At 48.5% G+C, this 16,134-nt stretch overlaps 2 protein-coding genes across 3 annotated transcripts in view; one reads left to right on the top strand and one right to left on the bottom strand.

The window, feature by feature from the left end:
• Nucleotides 1-8,961, bottom strand: part of ABCG5 (ATP-binding cassette, sub-family G (WHITE), member 5) — a 21,518-nt gene extending 12,557 nt beyond the window's left edge. Inside the window, exons 1-3 of the mRNA XM_012653872.1 lie at nucleotides 8,805-8,961; nucleotides 3,509-3,645; nucleotides 3,318-3,416 (exon numbers count right to left, since the gene is read on the bottom strand). Coding sequence (XP_012509326.1) covers nucleotides 3,318-3,416; nucleotides 3,509-3,645; nucleotides 8,805-8,826 — 258 coding nt within the window. The 5' untranslated portion in view covers nucleotides 8,827-8,961. The remainder of the gene's footprint in view (nucleotides 1-3,317; nucleotides 3,417-3,508; nucleotides 3,646-8,804) is intronic.
• An 885-nt stretch (nucleotides 8,962-9,846) lies between these two features.
• The window catches only part of ABCG8 (ATP-binding cassette, sub-family G (WHITE), member 8), an 18,058-nt gene continuing 11,770 nt past the window's right edge, over nucleotides 9,847-16,134 (top strand). The window contains exons 1-3 of one of the 2 annotated variants that reach the window (XM_012653870.1): nucleotides 9,847-10,126; nucleotides 14,574-14,678; nucleotides 15,873-16,029. In XM_012653870.1, coding sequence (XP_012509324.1) covers nucleotides 9,911-10,126; nucleotides 14,574-14,678; nucleotides 15,873-16,029 — 478 coding nt within the window. In that variant the 5' untranslated portion in view covers nucleotides 9,847-9,910. Of the gene's footprint in view, nucleotides 10,127-10,156; nucleotides 10,525-14,573; nucleotides 14,679-15,872; nucleotides 16,030-16,134 lie in introns of those variants that run through there. The other variant, XM_012653871.1, reaches the window with a different exon arrangement.

The raw sequence follows: 16,134 nt of genomic DNA, 5'->3' as shown, positions 1-16,134 counted from the left end.
GAGCTGTGCCCCTTTGAACATGGCACATCCCCCTGTCATTTGTTCCCTGGATCCTCCCCAGTCCAGACAGAAGTGAGGCAACGTTTCCAGGTAACCCCCAGATGCGTTCACGGGGACCCAATTTATAACCCACAGCCACATTTAAAATTCCCTTTCCTCCAATTCTCCTCCCTCTACTTACACCTTGCAGCTCCCTGAAACCCTTCTCCTTCCTCCTCATTCTCAACTCCCCCCACAGCAATAACAGCCAGAAAAAAATTCTTTACTGACTTTCTAAACAAGAAGCTTGGCCTTTTCTTTCCCTCTCCCTCTTTCCTTCATCAGCTTTTCTCCTCTCCAGAGATCAGTTAAAAAATCTGTATTTCTAGTCCTCCCTTACTGATTACCCAGATCTGCATAAAGCCCTGGGAGAAAGCAGATAGAAAGAGAGAATATAAACTGGCTCAAGTCTGAGAAAAAGGAAAAAAAAAAAAAGAGAGAGAGAGAATACTTACATGGTAATGAGTTTTGTTCCCACACACCCCTAATGAGGTTGTATTGCTTTTATTAATATAATGAAATATAAATAAAAACACTGCATTAAAAAACAACAGCAGGCCGGGTGTGGTGGCTCACACCTGTAATCCTAGCACTCTGGGAGGCCAAGGCGGGTGGATCACTCAAGGTCAGGAGCTCGAGACCAGCCTGAACAAGAGCAAGACCCCATCTCTACTAAAAAGTAAAAAGAAATGATCTGGACAACTAAAAATATATATAGAAAAAAATTAGTCAGGCATGGTGGCGCATGCCTGTAGTCCCAGCTACTTGGGAGTGAGGCAGAAGGATCGCTTGAGACCAGGAGTCTGAGGTTGCTGTGAGCTAGGCTGACGCCACGGCACTCTAGCCTGGGCAACAGAGCAAGACTCTGTCTCAAAAAAAAAAAAAACAGCAACAAACTAGATTGGAATAAAAGAGGGGATGATTTATGAAACAAAGTTCCAGAGGAGAGGGGTGGGATCAATATCATAGATGAAGCTTTGACCAAAAGAAGGACACAGCTGAAGTAGATACAAAGGAATAATTGGAAGGTAAAAATGCATTAATAAATGAGCATGGTATGTTCTGGAAAAACGAAGGGTCTCCTCTGCCATCAGAGTAGAAGGATGCTAGACTGAGCTTTGCTTGACAAGCTCAGATTTATGTGCTCACCAGCCAGGGTAGATTTCCCGGCCTCTTCTTCATCTCTCTGCAACATCAAGAAAGGAGTAAGCTTGCCCCTTCTGGCTCAGAAGGGGTGGGCAGAGAAGACATTTACCTAATTTGTCTCAGATGTTTCATGCTCCTGCAGAAAGCCTCTCCCATATTTTACAAACTCTACTGGAAACAGAATTCACTGAGTCTTTTAAGAGACCACTGGGACCATCAAGTCCAACCTTCTTTGTACAGTGCTTTCACATAATCTGATCTATTTTTCACATCAACCCCAGTGGAGACAAATTATTGTTGTATTTATTATAGAGGGGAAAATGGACCCTTGGAGAGGTCAATAACTGCCCAAGATCCAAGTGGCAGGGTGAGGATTGAGAGTAGGACTGTCTGGGCTTCCTCAGGTGGTCCATGAAGTACAAGGCTTAGCCAAAAGCCCGGCAGAGACAGCCTGCTCATGTTGGTCACGCTTTATTTTCAGGCTCCTCCAAGGACAGAAGCAGATCTGCCACGCTGTCTCCTCTATTATCACCAGCACTTCCTTCTTATTAAATTGCCAGGATTTTACACCCTGTGGACTGGATTTTCTCAGCAAGGACTCTCAAGGAGGGAAAAGTCTGTGCTAGCAACATTTGCAGGACATTTAGGAACTGCCTGTACCAGCAAGAGAGACCATTCACTAGGGGGCAAATGTGCCATCACTCCATTCCAAAGTACCCACCAATTTTCTAAATATTTATGCAAACATGCATTTTCTGGGGAGGGGCCCAGTGGCTTTCTCAGATTTTCTTCTTGGGTATGTGATGTAAATGAGTCACTAATTCATGACTCTGTTCATGACTTCATATCTCCCATCCAAATACCAATAGGGTTTTCTCCCACCTACTTTGGGAATAGAAATACAAAGGCAAACAGAGAGAAGGCCTGCAGAGGAGCTGTGTGGCCTGGCTCCTCGTCTGCTACTCACTGTTGGGCCACCAAAAGCCATGTGCACACGGAGCCTCTGCATGGGCTGAGCTCTGGCCTCCCTTCTCAGACCACAGGGGGCTCAGGGAGGCCTGATGGAGCCAGAGGGCCTGGGTCCCTGCCCTAGCTCTGCCGTTCTTAGTTGTCTGATCTTAATCTCCTTGGGTGGCAGTATCTTATTCTGCAAGATGGAGACAATGTCTCCCTACAGGGTTGATGTCAGAATGAAGCCAGCCAGATATGAGAACAGAGTATAACATGGTGAAATAGCAAGAACTTTGCAATACCTTCGGAGCACTCTTAGGTAACCTTCCGGGAAGAAACAGAGTCAGGCTTCTCTCTTTGAGGCCGATGGTCATCCTTGAGGGCCAAGACTCTAGAGTGAGAGCTACACCCTGAATTGTCCAGGATTCTCAGTAAGAAGAATGCTGTTCACTTGCCTAGGGCATCACAACATACAGGCCTGCTCCCAGGGAGCTGTGCCCCTTTGAACATGGCACATCCCCCTGTCATTTGTTCCCTGGATCCTCCCCAGTCCAGACAGAAGTGAGGCAATGTTTCCAGGTAACGCCCAGATGCGTTCACCTGTGGCTACTTCCAAATTGGGTACATTTAAGAGTGTAACATTGTACGTTAAGACTGAAACTTAGGAGGAGTTGACAATTTAATAATTCCTTCCTTAATTAACTTAATCCAATGTGGATGAGGCACATTCAAGAAGCCTCGAAGCAAGTTGAGAAAAATTAGTGGGGAAAATAATATCTGTCTAAACGTGGAGCTTGCAGAATGGCCCTGTTCAACAGAAAGATAACGCAAGCCTTATACAGAACCAAAAATATTTTAGTAGCCACATTTTAAAAAGCAAAACAAATGAAATTAATTTTAATAATATTACCTACAGCCAAACTATTATCTTTTCAACCTATATTCAATACTTTGAAAAATTCTTAATGAGCTATTTCACATTCTGTTTTTTCAGACTCCGTGTCTGAAATCCGGTGCGTATTCTGCACTCAGAGCACATCACAGTCTGAACTAGTCACATTCCAAGCGCTCAAAAGGCACGAGTGGCTGGTGGCTGCCCTCTCGGATGGCACAGGGCAGGGCAAGCTCTAGAGGTGAAAGGGAGAGGAAAAGGGGTGCAAACCCACTCTCGCTGCACCCACCTTCTTCTGGAAGAAGCCGGGGGAGCCCTGGCGGATGGCCAGCAGCGCGGTGTAGTGCAGCGTCTCGCGCACCGTCAGGTTGCTCAGCAGGGTGTCGCTCTGCGTGGGAGAGAGCGGGCGTCAGCGTCGCCTGAGCCCCCTTGCAGGCGGCGAGGCGGCGGGGCGGCGGGGCGGGGCCGGGGCGCGCCCACCTGCTGCACGTAGGAGAAGCAGTCCTGGAACTGCTCTCGGCGCAGCTCCTGGCCGTTCACATACACCTCTCCGAGGAAGGTCCCCGTGCGCCGCAGCCTCCCGGACATGGCGTCCAGCAGCGTGGTTTTCCCCGAGCCTGGGGGACGACAAGAGAAGGCCCTGGAGGAACCTCCCGAGACCCCCTGTGGGGGCGTGACGCCGCGGTCCAGCCCTGATTCATGGGTCAAAGTCTCATGACACAAATGAGTCTTGGGTTTGCACCCTAAGAGGGGTGCAAGGCGTTTCACTCATCCAGGTCAAGACTAAAGGTGCTTTGTCTGCTTATTTGGTTTTAAAACTGTTTTGGATCAAAAAACAAAATACCTATAGGATCAGGGTAAACAGAAAGCCGGGGCTCTTGAAAACCTGTGGGTCTTAGAACATCTTAATTTCTTTTCGTGGTCCCTGGGATCGTCTGGTTGTACCTGGATGTAGGTTGCATTGCCTGGAGCAGGGCTAACAAAGTGTGTTCTGAGGACCAGCAGCATCAGCGTCCCTGAGACCTTATTAGAAATGCAGACCTCCAGGCCCCACCCCAGGCCTGTTGAGTCAGATTCTGCTATAGCAGAGTTTGAGAAGTGCAGGCTTAGTGAGTGAGTCCTTTGGTAGAGCCAAGAGGGCCACAGCCTGCGCTGAGAGCCTTGGGTGTGGCCTTGCTGGCTGTCACTAAGAACATTCCCACAGAGGAGTTGTGGGGAACTAACTGCTTGGTGCTTGAGGAGACTGGGGCATGAGGTTTCCCCAGTTTGTTTTTTTCTATGGTTAGAGGCTAGGTGATACCTTTAGGATGAGAAACCTGCTGGCCCTTCTCAGACTTCCTGGACACAGGCTGGGAGCTGATGGACACAGAACAGACTGCCCCAGGCCTTTCCTATCTAAGGCTGGGAAGAAGTTAGAATTGATAACAGAGGAAATAGGCAAGAGGTCCTGAACTGTCTGAGAAGACAGCAAGAGAATTCTACTGAGGCTGTGATGGCTCGCACAGAGCCAAAGAGAAGATCTTTTGTTCAAATATTTTTTTAAAAACTGCTTGTTGCTGTGAGGGGTACAAAGATAGACAAGCTCCTGTAGCAGTTGTCTTCTTTTCTAACCCATGACTGACAAAATTCAGAACTAGTCCCATGTGTTCAGTTAGAGGTCAGAGTGGGAAAGAGAGGAGGAACGATTGTAAAGAAACAAAATAGGACTCTATAGAGGTTGTCTTTCAAAACGTGCCCTGTGATTTCCCAGACATGATCCTAGGCCTGTGTGTGGTTTTTCTAACAAAGCTTCCCTGGCCTTACATTTCTGGAATCCAATCTCAACTCTGGCAGAAGCTCCAAATACCCTGCGGCCCAGGTTCTGGCTCCACCACTACATCTAAACTGGCCTCTCCAGGGATATCAAGGCTACTTTTTTTTTTTAACAGGAGAAAAGGCATGCAAATTTATTTAATGTGTATACATGGGAGGCTTTAGAATGAAGATGCAAAGATGTAGGGGAAATTGTCCACTTTTATGTCAACAAAGTATGAACAGCCATGGAGAACTATGACTAGACAAAAAGGGTATGATCTAATGTTCATGGACTGAGTGGGGAGACCCAGCAAGGCTTGTCTGTCCAGATTCTTCTCAGCCTCTCTCAGCATGCATTCTTTCCTTCTGGGTATGGGGCAGGACCCTCTCTGGAATGGTGGTCTTATGACAAGGTAGGTCAGATGATTTCTTTGTGGCCAGTTGTTACACAGAATATTTTTAGGTTTTATGGCTGGCCTTGAGGAAAGGGGTTCTAGTTTCTATGACCCGCCTTGGGGAAAAGGGATTCTAGTTTCTATGGCTAGCCTCGGGAAAATGGGACTGAGTGATGGGTAGTCAGAGAAAAACTTTTGCTACTGAGGCCTTCATTTTAGGGTACTGTTTTCTGAGCCCCAACAATAGCTACTGGTGGTCTTCCATTTATTTCCAACTTCCATCCTGTTCTGGCCCAGAACCCTGGCCGTCCCCATGCGATGCCCTCCCCCTCTCTGGACTCCGCCCCTCCGGGATACTTTATTGTTGCCAAATACAGTGGATTTTCCTCTTGTCCCCTAAGACAGAACTACCCAACCTAGTCACTTCCAAATCTAACCCATAGAAATTCTGAAAAATAATTAATGATGGTTTTGTTGTTTTAAGCCACGAAGTTTTGGGATACTTTCTTTTTTTTACATAGAAATAGATAACTAATTCAGTTATCTTAAACATATGTCAAATATTTATTAACTCATTAATTAGAGAAACAGCAAGATGACAAAGCTCATTCAAAAAAGAATATGAGAAATTTATACATATAGTCAATGGAGAAAGGAGGGTTGGAATAACATAATAAAGTTAGACACAAAAATGGTTAATGCCATAAAGGGCAATAAAACCATGATATTTGGGGTTACCTTCTCTAATAAGACTGAAATCATTTGTAGCTAAACAATCTTCAAGGAAACACCCATTCCAGTCTTGGCCCTACTCGATAGCAAGTAGTGAGTCAAGTAAGTTGCCCTGGAGTGCTGGGTGGTTCTAGACAGGTTTACTTTAGACCATGCTCTAGTGAGACTTTGATCACATAAGTCATCTTTTGCCTCAGGAATAAAGATTTGATAGACAATACCACTTGAGATAAGACCCCAATGAAATCATGTCATTTTATGAAACACTATAAGTAATTCATGGAATTAATTTGTTTCCTCATTTATTCAACAAATATTTACTAAGTACCTACTCTGTGATTGACCCTGTTCTAGGTGTTAAGGATACAGCAGGAAAAAAGTCACAGTGGCTCACACCTGTAATCCTAGCACTTTGGGAGGCCAAGGCAGGAGGATTGCTTGACATCAGGAGTTCGAGATCAGCCTGAACAAGAGTGAGACCCCATCTCTACAAAAGACAGAAAAATTAGCCAGGCGTGGTGGTGCCCTCCTATAGTCTCAGCTATGCAGGAGGCTGAGGCAGTGAGATCCTGTCTCAAACACTCCCCCCACAAAGACAAAAAAGACAAAGCCCCTGCCCTTGTAGAACTTGCATTCTACTATGGATTCATGTTCAGTATAAAGGGTAGACATTGTCATAAAACTGTACCTAGGTATCTCATCAAAAACCAGCCCATACCCCCAGATCAACAGCCCCTCCCACTGTCCTGCAGAGATGTACATGAAGCCTGACACTGGCCTGAGGGACACACCTCTGAGACTGTGGATTCAATTCCCTGTTGTTCTTAGAAGTAGGACACGCTTCTGAGAAGGGTGCTACATGCCACCCTATTTAATTCTACATAAGGTCTGCAATAAGTGACAAATTGTTACAGGGATAACTCAGCTTGTTTTCTTTTTAAAGGAGTATATTATATTTAGCAAGAGGAAAATTAGAATGACTCTGGATGTTATGGTACATATGTATAGTTAGAAATTGTTTAAAAATTGGAAATAAAGGCTGACAGGAAATCTCAGAAAAGTATAATAGTTTTAGTTAGTGCTATGGTCTGAATGTTTATGTCCCCCCCCCAAATTCATATCTTGAAATCTTTATTCCCAAGTATTAGTATTAGGAGTTCAGGCATATTAGGAGGTGGTATTGGGAGGTGATTAGATTTTGGGAGGCTCTCATGATTGGGATTAGTGTCCTAATAAAAGGGCTTCAAGAAAGACACCTCTCCCTTTCTGTCATTTGAGGTTAGGGTGAGAAAATGGCAGGCTACGAAGAAACTGGCCCTCACTGGACGTTGAATGTGCTGGTCCCCTGATCTTGGACTTCCCAGCCTCTAGAACTGTGAGAAATAAATTTCTATTGTTAATAAGCCACCCAGTTTATGGTATTTTGTTTTAGCAGCCCAAATGAACTAAGATATCCAGGGAATTCCTTTTTATTTAATTTTAACAACTACTATTGCCATACAGTTGTGCACCTACTATAGCAGATGAATGGCCATGGTTTTAACTCCCTGGGTCTAAAGAGGCTGATCCTGCCTACATTTTTTTTTTGAGACAGGGTCTCACTCTGTTGCCCAGGCTAGAGTGCAGTGGCACTATCATAGCTCACTGTAATTTCCAACTCTTGGGCTCAAGCAACCCTCCCTCCTCAGCTTCACAAATAGGTAGGACTACAGGTGCATGCCACCATGCCTGGCTTATTATTATTATTAATTATTTGTAGAGACAGGATTTTGCTGTGTTGCCCAGGCTGGTATCAAACTTCTGACCTCAAGCAATTCTCGTGCCTTGGCCTCCCAAACTTCTGGGATTATAGGTGTGAGCCACTGTGTCCAGCCCCTGCCTACATTTTATCATAGACTTACATTCCCCATCTTTACAGAAGAGAGTAATGCAAGTAGAGAGTGGGTGGCAGTAAATGTGAACAATTTGTGAGAAACAGCTCCATCAAGAGGCTTTTGTGAAGCTAATCTGCCAGAGTCTTTTAACCTTGAAATGTGCAGGGTCACCCAGTGTAGTGGACACTGTGGTGTGCCACACAGATCCCCTCTTCAGGGCCAAAGCACCCATTCCTCAGCTGCTGAGGATGCGCAGCTGTGACCCTCCCAGGAAAGTGTCCTCAGTCACGAGGAGCTGCCTCACCAAAATCTATCCCCTTCCACAGCAATGACTGGCTGATGCTGGGACACAAAGACCAACTCTGAATGCAGCCTCAACTGTTGTTACCCTGGGAAAGAGGAGAAGGACGATGTGGGGAATGGGCACACTGATGGTCTCAGTATGATCTGTAATGTTTAATTCCTTAAGAAAGGAAAAGATCTGAAGCAAATATGTTATAATGTTAAGATTGGATAAGGCCTGATGTTAATGCATGTACATTTTTTATATTATTTTCTATTCTTGACAGTATATTTGAAGTAATAAAAATAATTTTAAAAAGGACCAGTAGAATAAAACATGGGGGCTTAGTGGGCATTTTTGTGCTTAGTTAATTCCTTTTCCTGTCTCTAGGCAGGGCACAGATAGGGGAAATTTTGTTTACTGAACACCCCTGAGTGCTAGGCCCTGTGCAAGGGGGCTTTCCATACATGGAAATTCGAATTCACTTACTCATTAGGTGGAGTTTTATACTCTTTCAAGGATCTTTCTAAAGATTTCACATTGATCCCAGATTCCATTCACAGTCAGACATGTCATTAAATTTCATTCTGATATCAAACTTGCAGGCTTCTTGCAACAGCCTAAACCTGTTTCTTCACTGTGGTGTAGATCAAGCCGAAGCCTTCGCTGAGAACTTAGAGAATTCCTTCCCAGCTTACCTGAGCTCCCTAGAATGCACATGATCTGCCCGCTCTCAACGTACAAGGAGACGTCTTTGAGGATCTGCCTGTTCCACCTCTTCCGGCACGATGTGATGTTCCACCAGGGCCCGACACGATTGCTTTAAAGGAAACCCCGGGAAGGCAAAGACAGCATGGTGGTCTGGAAGAGGCCAGACCCCGGTCCCCCAGCTCTGATCCCATCTGCACCCACCCCGGTTGTCTCTGGACAGGTTCCTAATGTGTTTCAGCCTCAGTGCCCTCCTCTGCAGAGCCTGACGGGCAGCAGCGGAGGCTGTCCATCACCTGTGGAGAGGGCCTGGCCTGCAGCTGCTCTGAATGTCCCCTCTCTGTCTGACCGGGAGGTGGTTGACCCTGCAATCCTTCCCCAGGCTTTATTACCCCTCGTGTTCCCAGCACCCCCATTCCCCAAGCCCCTGCATCCACACAGGGCAGCCACAGACACGGGGTGGGCAACGGGGAGTGTAAGAGGCAGGGGTGCAGGTTGGCACTGCTGTCACATTGCTTGTGCCTGGGCCGGGCCTGGCCTGGCAGGAGGAGGGGCGTTCACTGTTGCACCTGATTTCCCAGGCACTTCCTCCTCTTCTCCCCATGAGGTCCACTGAAGAGGGAGCCTGAAACCCCCAGGCAGTCCCCCCATGAGTGAGCGGAGGCAGCAGAGAGGGTGAGAGCCCAGGCCTCACGCTGGCCTCAGTGCCCTCGAGGGGGAGGATGTGGCTTACCTGACGCTGTAGGAGGCACGGAAGATGCCCAGGCTGTGCCGAGGCTCCGAAGCAGCAGCAGGAACCTCCTCCAGAGAGCTCTCAGAGCCTCTGCTCACTGAGAGGCCCGAGGACCCCCTGGGCGCCAAAGATAGGAGGTCACTCATGGCCAGCAGGCAGCAAAGATAGCGAATTTTCTGGTGACCTGTCCCTCCCTGGAGTGGCTTCAGCCGAGGAGCTGGCGGCAGATGACCCTGCCTGCTCCTCTCCTGGCCCTGGAGTCCCTCGGGAGGCCGTCCTGGAGGCAGAACTGGGGTTTGGCCACAGATGCCATTATCTGATGAACCTTTAGCCAGAGAGTCCTTATCTTGAAGGGGAAGCAGAATGCGGGCCGTGTGGGCGGCCGGGCTGCCCGAGAGGAATGCCGGGACAGGCCGCCGCGAGGCAGCCTGCGGCGTCCCGGCTCTAGGAAGCAGAGAGAGGCTGCGCTGGCACCCGCAGGGAGCAGCTGGGTCCAAAGGAGCAAAGGGACACAGACCCGTGGGCCCCATGGCTGAGGAGAGGGAGCCACAGAAGGCGGCCACACTCCAGAATGCTTCGGTGAGTGACAGGGGCACCGGTGGGGTGGGGAGCAGTCAGACCTTTCTCTTCCCACAGGAGCTTTCCGTCCCCTGTCACCACCTGCGTTACACGGAGAGCGAGAAGGCGGCGGCAGGACTCCATCTCCTGGCGTCGAAGGCTGAGGGGAGCAGGGTCCGGTCACTCCTGGCCTCAGGCACGCTTCCACAGGAACTGGATATCCCTGTGTGTGGCCTGGGCTGATGTGGCTTTTTCCAAGTGAAAGTCCATCACAGAAACCTGCTCCCACATGGCAGGGACTCCGCTGGCGTCTCCTTCCTCCATGGGGCTGTCAGGCTAAGAACCTGGTGACAGCGAAATGATGGCGGGACAGGACGATGGACGACTTTTACGGGAATGTCAGAATTTATGCTCAGAATGTGAGTCTAGCCGGGAGTCACAGGCTCTGGGGGGGGCCCTGGAGGGGATAGACGGCGGCCAGGTGGCCGGAAGGGGAGGAACAAGATTTCCTCCCTCGTTTCACCGGAGAACGGCTCACCGGGGACATCAGGGTGTGACTGCATTCGAAGCTGAATTGGAAGACAGAGGGAAGCAGGTCCCCCCGCCCTGTCTTTCTGCCTGGCCTGTCATGAGGAGGAAGAGGGAGAGAAAGAGGAGACAGACTGAGGACCCCACACCTACCAGGGAGGGCCACAGGCCACCAGGACTGGCCATGAGTTTTGAGGAGCCCAGGATTTCTGGTCAGTTCTGCAGCCACCACAAGTGACCGGCTCTGCTCTCCCAGCACCCCCATGAGGCCAACCCCTGCAGGGACAAGCCTGCAGCCTGGACACGATACAAAGTCCCAGGGCTTGGGCACACTTGTGCCTGGAAGGGCTGACGGTTCAGCCCCCACGGCTCTCTCGCAGAGGCAGGGAACTGCCAGAACCCAACCCCCAGACACACGAGCGGGCCCTGCCAGTCCCGGTTTCCTTCTCCCCACTCCTGTTGCTCCAGGTGCTCAGGGATGGTCTGGCCCTAATGGCTGTGGGGCTTGAGCACTAGGACGAGGACCACGTATCCTGTCTAGATATTTAACAGTTATCGGTCGAGCGAAGAACTGTTAAATAAAATCGTTTCTGTCCTCTTACTTTGACATCCTTTCCTCACAACCTGGAAGGCCAGGTGTGAATTTAGAAATTCTAGGGCTTCTTGGAATGGCAGCCAGAATGTGGTGGCACAGGGAGCCACTTCTGGCCCAAGCCACAACCTGCCCTCCTTCTCTGCCCACCCCTGGCCCCATCCCACTGCACGGGGCCGTCACGCACCCCTGGGCGGTCCGCCCCCTGCCCCTCTGGTCCAGGGGCACTCAGGAGGACGGGCCTGGGAGGGGGCGCAGGCCCTGGGGTTGGGCTTGGGGCCATTCGCACTGGGGACTCTGGCATCTTGGTATCTGGAGTGGCAAGTGCCCTTGGCCCACAGACTCCTGATGCAGAGAGCTGTGTGGGAATGTTCTCTCCACCAGGAGCAAGCGCTGTCCCCCCCACCCCCACACCATGGGTCCTCAGCATGTCACTCCCTCTCCGGGTACAGGCGCCTCACCTCAGAACGGGCAACCTGTGCTCTGTGCTCCTTCTTTCCTGTGCTTCTGACTCAGGAATTTGATCAGAAGTTAATACGAGGAGAAATTACAATGTAGCCCAGCAGGAGCTGAGCTGGTTACCTACAAATAAACCTGCTTTTGCTTTTTTGGGTGTCACCTGTCAGAAATTCGAGTGATGTTCTGACAGTCATACTGATTAAGGTGTCAGCCGAATAGATATTTAAGTATTTGAAAAATACAGAGAGTTTGTCAAAACCTCAGGAAAAGTCTAACAAACCCTTCCTGGGAGCCAAGGAAAATATTTTAAAATGGAACAGAGGTCGTCCCCAATCCAGGCACAAATTTTCTTCTAGAAGATGAGCTGCCTGTGCAGCTCGTGTGCGGTCCCTCCATGGTGGCTGGGGTCTGGGCTGGCCCACACCTGCCTACCTAGCACAGGGAAGGGGCCTGGGGGAGCCTCAGAACAGGGAGCCCAGCACCTCTATCCTTCCCCTTACCTGTCTTCTGTCCTGCCTCTGTCCCCCAGGCCCCAGTGCCCTCCCGTTCTCAAAGCACAGCACAGTGGAACCCACCTGGGCTTGAGGTCACCTCCACATGTTACTCCAGACTCCAAATGTCTGGCCTTCCTTCCTCAGCGGCTCCTCCACCCCTAAATCCAACCTGGCCACCTTTTGACCTGCAGAAGCCATTTCTGAGTTCATTTATATATGATGCCAGCTGACTAATATCCCTCTTGCAGATATTTGCTTTAAAAAGTAAGAATAATGATGACAACAGGATGCACGCTGACCCCAGTCAGTCTCTTGGCAATTGATAGAATTTCTGATAACTTAACAGAGTCAAACGGAAGAACTGGGCAGTGTGCCTAGTGGTGGTGAGGATGGTGAGTGAGGAGGGGGCTTCAGGGCTGAACTGCCAGAGGCCAGCAGCTACCTAAGTTGCCTTGATCTCCCTGGGGCATCATCCTCCGTCTCAGAGGATGCAGACCCTCTCCCCTCCTCTCGCCACCTCTCCCTCCTGCTTTGGGGAATCGGCAGCTGGGGGTAGAAGTGGGCGAGAGTTCAGAGAACTCGCGTTCACTGGCTTGCTCTCTCAATTTGAAAACATGTTGTGAAATATTTCAGACAAGTCAATGTAAAGAATAGTGAACTCCCATGTACCCACCACTAATTACCAAAAACTTTGAAGCCTGCACCCTGTCCCCTCTTTGTGTTCCCCTCTCCCCTTACATGTCTCTCCGCTCCCCAGAGATAACCCCTCTCCTGAGGGGCCAAATAAGTGTTTATCTTCCCCATATTTTTTTCTGTATAATTTGAGATCTTTATGGTGATAATTCAAATATTAAACAATGTCAGTAGCTTTGGGCTGCTGTTTTTCATACACTCCCAGAACTCTGGGGGCTACCACAGTAGGCTGGCCACATACTGTCACCTGTATTTATTTCCCTCCACCTCCACTGGTCTGGAATGTCCTTTCCAAGGACTTCTTACCTCCACCATTGCAGGGGTACTTTGACGAGGAGACTACCAGGTGTTATTTGCAGGTAAGGCGTAAGTCACCCTCCTCTGGGTGAACCTCAAAGCATGAATGTGCATTGTGAATACAGCGAAATGATACTTTGGTCAGATGCTTGAGCTCAGCCTGCCCCTATGCCTGTCTTATTTGGCTACGTCCTAACCACCTGTCTCATCCGCTGAAATCTAAGCTTCTCAAAGACTTTCTCACTGTCTCATCCCAGACTCCAGCATGTTGTGGGCTCCCAGTGGGTGCTGGGTTGATTGCAGGGACACATCAGTGTGAGAATGGCAGCTGTGGGGGAAAACTCTATGGGAACTTGTTAATGAATATATACTTGTTCCTGCACTACAGAAATGAAAGAAAATTGAATGCGTTAAAAAACAGAAACCTTCCTAGTCAAGTTCTTCCTTTGTGTGGGCCTCAATGATTTAAATGATTGAATTGTTAAAATAGGAGGAATTCAGATCTGTAGATGGTTAATACCATTCATAGGTATCAGCTGATACGATGAAACATTGACTCGTTTGACGTACATTCAAATATAGTACCACGTCGACAATAACAACTACATCATGACCGTGGTGGTGGTGATGATGATGACAGGGACTTCTTCTGAACTCTCCCAATAGAGTTTTCTTTCTTTTTTTTCTTTCCTTTGGAGACAAATTCTTGCTCTGTCATACAGGTGTCATCACAGCTCACTGCAACCTCAAACTCCTGGGCGCAAGGGATCCTCCCACCTCGGCCTCCCAGAGTGCTAGGATTACAGGCGTGAGCCCCGTGCCCAGCTCCATCAGCATTTTCAATAGCTTTGTTGCACAAAATTCCTCATCAAAATAAGATATGACTTTTCTCAGAATGGTGTCTTCACAAGTATTGAGCATTAACTTGTAGCTGTTTTCCTCTCACATGCTGCATATGCGATGTCCGTTTGGCAGCAGGAGATGTTAAGCCAGATGCAGGAAGAGAATGATGAAGTCCGAGGGTTTGCCAGCTCCTAGCTCAGGTCTTTCTAGAGCACTGAGGCCCACAAAACTCTCTGTCCAGTCCAGAGTCTGGGTCTCATTTACCATCAGCTGCTTGGGTTCAGCCTCTACCAGCTTGAGGCTGAGGTTCTGTGGGGCAAGAGCTGTCCTGGGAGAAGTCCCAAAGCTCTCTCTGAAGGGAAGCGGAGATGGGCCCTCACCAGTGCTCATATTTTCTCCAAGCCTCAGGTTCCGCCTGCACAAACCCCTCTCTTGCCAATTTGAGATGTCAGCCACATCAGCTGTAAGAAGTCACTCTTAACCTCTCAGTCCCCTCCTTCTGTCTTCTCCTGTGTCCTCAGTGGCTTCCAAAAGTGAGTCCTTCACCTCTCTTCTCTCCCAGCAGAGCCTCCAGGATAGCTTGTTCTCCTCTGAAAATGACAACAGCCTGTACTTCACCTACAGTGGCCAGCCTAACACCCTGGAGGTCAGAGACCTCAGCTATCAGGTAGAGGCATTCCTGGGATTAAGGGGAGAGAAGTGGGCAGGGAAGGCGAGAAAATTCCCCAAGCGTAGGGGAAGGGTGAGCCCACCCTGCGGGGCCTCCACCCCGTTCATGTCGATGCCTCATGTGTTGGGTTCAATATGTGTCACTTATGACACATATGGCTGGAGGCTGAGAGGCAGAAAAAGAAAATGAGACCCTTGTGAAAACATAAAGCAAACTATGTGAATCTATGGGGAAAAAATCTCTGGATCACTTTTTAACTTTATATTTGGAAATAATTTTAGACTTTTGAAAAAGTTGCAAAAATAATACAGCATTCTCATATAACTTTTGTCCAACTTTCCCTAATGTTAACTTCTTGCATACCCACATTATAACTATCAAAACTAAGAAATTAACAATGTACAATGCCGTTAACTAAACTGCAGACTTTATTCAGATTTCATCAATTTTTATACCTTTTTCAAAAATAAAATGTACTCTCCCTGGAGCTAATAAAATATCCAGAGTGCAAGGACAAACACTGGCCTTTCAGAAGCTTTCAGGAATCCCCTGGTCAGATTCAAGGACCTATTCCCACACCTCCTCAGGGGCAGACCACACCTTGCTCAGATGGAACATGGTGGGGCCTGAGATGGTGAACCTCAGAGCCCTGAGTCTGCTTCCTGTGGGTGTGAGTTAGGACAAGCCAATGAACCACACCATAACCTTTCTCTGCTCTGCCACTTACTAGCTGTGTGAGCTTGAGAGAGTTACTTAACTTCTCTGAGCCTCATATGTAAAACAGGGATTCTAATAGTACCTATGTTATAGGTTTACAATGAAGACTAAATGAGATAGCGGATGTAAGGTAATTAATACCGTGTCTTGCACATAGTAAACACTTGATAAACTATTATTAAGTGAAGATATTTTGCTTCGTGTTGTATTTTTATTTCTGTTCTGCTATTGCCCGTGCTTTCCATTCCCCTTCTTTTCAGACTTGGAAACAGCACCTTAGGTTGCCAGCATAGGGTGGGGGCCAGACTCTGTGTTTGGTAGAATCCGGATGGGGGCACCTCAGGCCTGTGATTCAGCAGGGGGATGTCCTCTGTGGAGAGGGGCCCATCCACGGCACAGGGGAGCTGAACAGAAGTTGCTGAAGCTCTCTGAGCCATTCATCTCCCTAAGGAACCTTCCAATGTCTCCCCACAGGTGAAAATGTCCTCCCAGCTGTCTTGGTTTGAGCGGCTGGATCAGTTCAAGATGCCCTGGACATCTCGCCACAGCCAAGATTCCTGTGAGCTGGGCATCCAAAACCTGAACTTCAGAGTGAGAAGTGGGCAGATGCTGGCCATCATAGGGAGCTCAGGTACCACTAAAGGCAATGGTTTCTCTCTCTCCTGGGACGCAGAATGGTCCTTCAAACAAATGGAGGCTTCTTACGAAATCCTTTGCTGACTAGCAGAATAATATG

This window comes from Propithecus coquereli, unplaced genomic scaffold, assembly GCF_000956105.1.
Source record: "Propithecus coquereli isolate 6110/MARCELLA unplaced genomic scaffold, Pcoq_1.0 Scaffold43, whole genome shotgun sequence".
NCBI classification, from domain to species: domain Eukaryota; kingdom Metazoa; phylum Chordata; class Mammalia; order Primates; family Indriidae; genus Propithecus; species Propithecus coquereli.
This window is presented reverse-complemented; position numbering and strand designations above follow the sequence as displayed.